The sequence below is a fragment of the Nanorana parkeri genome, unplaced genomic scaffold (genome assembly GCF_000935625.1).
Source record: "Nanorana parkeri isolate BGI_ZX_2015 unplaced genomic scaffold, ASM93562v1 scaffold2245, whole genome shotgun sequence".
Classification (NCBI taxonomy): domain Eukaryota; kingdom Metazoa; phylum Chordata; class Amphibia; order Anura; family Dicroglossidae; genus Nanorana; species Nanorana parkeri.
Genome location: NW_017308513.1, coordinates 105,419 through 109,893, shown reverse-complemented (window position 1 = coordinate 109,893; position 4,475 = coordinate 105,419). Strand labels below are relative to the sequence as shown.

The following is a 4,475-nucleotide window of genomic DNA, read 5'->3' as shown; positions in this document are numbered from 1 at the left end:
CTCTTCTTTCCAAACAAAATTAGAATGGGGGAGGGGGGGGGAGGGGGGGTCTGTTGGTTGGCACATATTTTGTATTGCTCCTCAGTACAATCTGATTACTGAGGCCCCCCGGGAAGTGACATTCTACCTCTGGGCTCCACTAGAAAGTGATATCTGATCAGGACGGATGAATGTTGGTTGTACTCTCTCTGTATAGACCTGGCTGGCTCTCTCGTGGCACACAGACTGGCTGGCTCTCTCGTGGCGCACAGACCTGGCTGGCTCTCTCATGGCGCACAGACTGGCTGGGACTCTCATGGCACACAGACTGGCTGGGACTCTCATGGCACACAGACCTGGCTGGCTCTCTCATGGCACACAGACCTGGCTGGGTCTCTCATGGCACACAGACCTGGCTGGGTCTCTCATGGCGCACAGACTGGCTGGGTCTCTCATGGCACACAGACCTGGCTGGGCCTCTCTTGGCACACAGACCTGGCTGGGTCTCTCATGGCGCACAGACTGGCTGGGACTCTCATGGCACACAGACTGGATGGCTCTCTCATGGCACACAGACTGGATGGCTCTCTCATGGCACACAGACTGGCTGCGATGGGTTATTACTGGTTGTGTCTTAGTAAATATTAGCGGATGTTGCAGTCACCATCTCCTGTCTGTCTGTCCGCAGCTTCGAGCAGTTCTGTATTAATTATTGCAACGAGAAGCTGCAGCAGCTGTTTATTGAACTGATCCTCCGCCAGGAACAAGATGAGTACCAGCGGGAAGGCATCGAATGGCAGCACGTAAGTCTCAGCCGCGCACTTCATGTTCCACCGACACGCGGCTTTCATGACACCTCACACAGGAGAACCATGGCGGAAAATAACGGGGTGCCGTTAAAGGCGCAGTACACCCAAAAGTGATATCTTAGCTGTAAGTCATCCCCTGTGTTCATATAATTCAACTATGAGATCTACCTGCCATCACTTCCAACTCTGTCCACCTGGGTGACTCCACCCACCTTTGTGTGTTCCAGTTCCTACCCTTCTCCATAATAGAAATTCATCAGGGATGGCGGGAACCCCTCATAATGGGCACAGCGGGGGTACAGACCCGAGAACTCAGCACAGGGATGGCGGGAACCCCTCATAATGGGCACAGCGGGGGTACAGACCCGGGAACTCAGCACAGGGATGGTGGGAGCTCCTCATAATGGGCACAGCGGGGGTACAGACCCGGGAACTCAGCACAGGGATGGTGGGAGCTCCTCATAATGGGCACAGCGGGGGTACAGACCCGGGAACTCAGCACAGGGATGGTGGGAGCTCCTCATAATGGGCACAGCGGGGGTACAGACCCGGGAACTCAGCACAGGGATGGTGGGAGCTCCTCATAATGGGCACAGCGGGGGTACAGACCCGGGAACTCAGCACAGGGATGGTGGGAGCTCCTCATAATGGGCACAGCGGGGGTACAGACCCGGGAACTCAGCACAGGGATGGTGGGAGCTCCTCATAATGGGCACAGCGGGGGTACAGACCCGGGAACTCAGCACAGGGATGGTGGGAGCTCCTCATAATGGGCACAGCGGGGGTACAGACCCGGGAACTCAGCACAGGGATGGTGGGAGCTCCTCATAATGGGCACAGCGGGGGTACAGACCCGGGAACTCAGCACAGGGATGGTGGGAGCTCCTCATAATGGGCACAGCGGGGGTACAGACCCGGGAACTCAGCACAGGGATGGTGGGAGCTCCTCATAATGGGCACAGCGGGGGTACAGACCCGGGAACTCAGCACAGGGATGGTGGGAGCTCCTCATAATGGGCACAGCGGGGGTACAGACCCGGGAACTCAGCACAGGGATGGTGGGAGCTCCTCATAATGGGCACAGCGGGGGTACAGACCCGGGAACTCAGCACAGGGATGGTGGGAGCTCCTCATAATGGGCACAGCGGGGGTACAGACCCGGGAACTCAGCACAGGGATGGTGGGAGCTCCTCATAATGGGCACAGCGGGGGTACAGACCCGGGAACTCAGCACAGGGATGGTGGGAGCTCCTCATAATGGGCACAGCGGGGGTACAGACCCGGGAACTCAGCACAGGGATGGTGGGAGCTCCTCATAATGGGCACAGCGGGGGTACAGACCCGGGAACTCAGCACAGGGGTGAAACTTTCCATAGACTTGAATGATGAAAATGTTTTGTTCTGATCTCAGATTGAATACTTCAATAATCAGATCATTGTGGATCTGGTGGAGCAGCCGCATAAAGGGATCATCTCCATCTTGGACGAGGCGTGCTTGACGGTGGGTGACGTCACGGACACCATTTTCCTGGAGTCGATGAATGGCAAACTGGGGAAGCACCCCCATTACAGCAGCAGGAAGGTGAGGTCTCACCGGTGCCTATAATGTAATATCCAGGGGGATTTCTGCCGCGAAAGAAAACCAGCATCGAGGTCCGGCCGTATCTGGCTCCATCTAGTTAGAGGTTGCATTAAAACAGGAAGCCAGCTGTGTGTAGGAAAATGTCTTCCCTCGAGGATCAGAAACATAAAGGGAAAGTACAGTAACTTTTTGCACATTTTCTTCACTATAAAACATGAAAAATATGAAAATTTGCCCAGTAATATGGTGTATTCTCCTTTGAGCCAGCAGGGGGCGCTCTGGTCTCCATTTCACACATCTAGCTATATATCAGTAATAACTGCAACAACAAAAATAAAAAAGCTGAAGGAATTATCAGAGAAGTAACTGCGCCCTCATCACATCAGATGTCTGGAGTTTCAATCAGACACACGGAGCCTCAAAGCAAGCTGCTGAAATGTTCACCGTCGTTTGCTTTTTTTTTTTCAGTCAATTTGATTACAAATCCACTGCAAAATACAAACATAATATGAAGGTACCTGACAGCCCCCCCATCACAGCAACTCGAACACTGGAAATGTGTCTCTATCAATATATGTATTCAAAATAACTCCCTTTTTCCACAAGGCTCTTTTTTTTTAGGTCTGTTGCCAGGGGCGTAACTAGAAATCACAGGGCCCCATAGCAAAATTTTGTATGGGGCCCTGTGATTTCTAGTTACGCCCACCTGATTTAACAGCTTACAACCTGTAATGCTCTGGCTGGTGTCCCAACCAACTTCTGGCAACCAGTGAGCTGGGCAAACAGAGCCACCGGGCCCAGAGGTAGCACCAGCACCCCCTCAACACCCCTGGGGCTGATCTTCGGGATTTGTAGCCCAAAGCAAAGCACCCTGGTAATCGGCATCCACCGTCAGCACCACCATGTTATAAATCTTTAACTTTTTGATGACTAAAATTAATTGTAGTCATCAAGTCAATTCATTATCAGGGCATACACGACCCCTATACGGAATTCTCCCCCAAGTCCCTCGTTAGCAGGAAGGTTTTACAAGAGGAGACCCTTTAACACTCCTCTGTTATCGTACCTCAATATTCCCCTATTTTCTTAGAAGGAAAAAAACCTCCTTTGCTAACCCATAGTGCTCTGACAATCATTTGTCATGTGGTAAAGAGAACCTGTCACAAAATGAAGAAGTAGAAAAAAATATTTGCTCTGTAATGAGCAGACATTATGCTTACCTGTTCCTTCGAGAGCTGTGGTCAGGGCCGGGGCAGCAGGGAGTAGAGGGGCAGCAGGGGTGAGGAATTCCTATCTCCCGATGCCCGGGACATGTGGTTCTGGGTGTCGGGCGGGTTGGGTGTTGGCCGGTAGGGGGGCGCATTGAGGAACCTGGCCTTGGGGCAGCAGAGAGAGTAAATCCGGCCCTGGCTACGGTGCCTGGAGGATCCTCCTCTGGGAGTGTGCAGGACAGAGTAGTGACTTTGGAGGGAACCACATTGCTCGGGTAGGGGACCAGAGGAGAATGTTTGGGGGCTAGTAAAAGTAATAGACATCTTCTGGTCCCTGCTCACAGGGCCGCATTCCCGACAAGGCCACCGAGGCCTGGCCTCGGGGCGGCAGACTTTTGAAGTCTCCCGACGCCCGGAATTTCTTTTCTACATTTAGCCCGGCTTTGCACAATGAGGGCTAAATGTAGAGCGGGGAAGCCACCGCTTGTTTCTTTACAAGTGATCCCAGCGATGTCGCTAAGATCACTTGTAATTAGACTGCAGTCATCTTCTCACGCCCCCGCCACCCCCCACCCCCTCTCTGCATGCTGCTCCGTCTCCCGGCTCTGTCCTCTCCTCGCTGACCGCCGCCGTCTTCAGGATGGAGAGCGGTGAGGAGAGCGGGAGGGTTAAAAGTAACCCTGCCGCTCCGTGTAGAGAGTGAGAGGGGAGAGCTGTGCTAGAACTCCCTTATTGGAGGTGACAGGGGTCAATAAAGAGAACCTGTCACCTCCAAAGGCTATCACACAGGGGGCTTGTTAGCTCCTGTGTGATAGCAATAAAGTTAAGTGAAAAAAAATTGATAACAAAATAATTACATTAAAAAATTGTAAAAAATAATAAGTAATAATAATT

The 4,475-nt window shown here is 52.6% G+C and overlaps 1 protein-coding gene across 2 annotated transcripts in view; it reads left to right on the top strand.

Annotated features, from left to right (window-relative positions):
• Window positions 1–4,475, top strand: part of LOC108801194 (unconventional myosin-Ig-like) — a 119,532-nt gene that overhangs the window by 37,777 nt on the left and 77,280 nt on the right. For both annotated transcript variants that reach the window (XM_018573125.1, XM_018573126.1), the window contains 2 exons: window positions 668–782; window positions 2,200–2,370. In XM_018573125.1, the coding sequence (XP_018428627.1) occupies window positions 668–782; window positions 2,200–2,370 (286 nt within the window). The remainder of the gene's footprint in view (window positions 1–667; window positions 783–2,199; window positions 2,371–4,475) is intronic.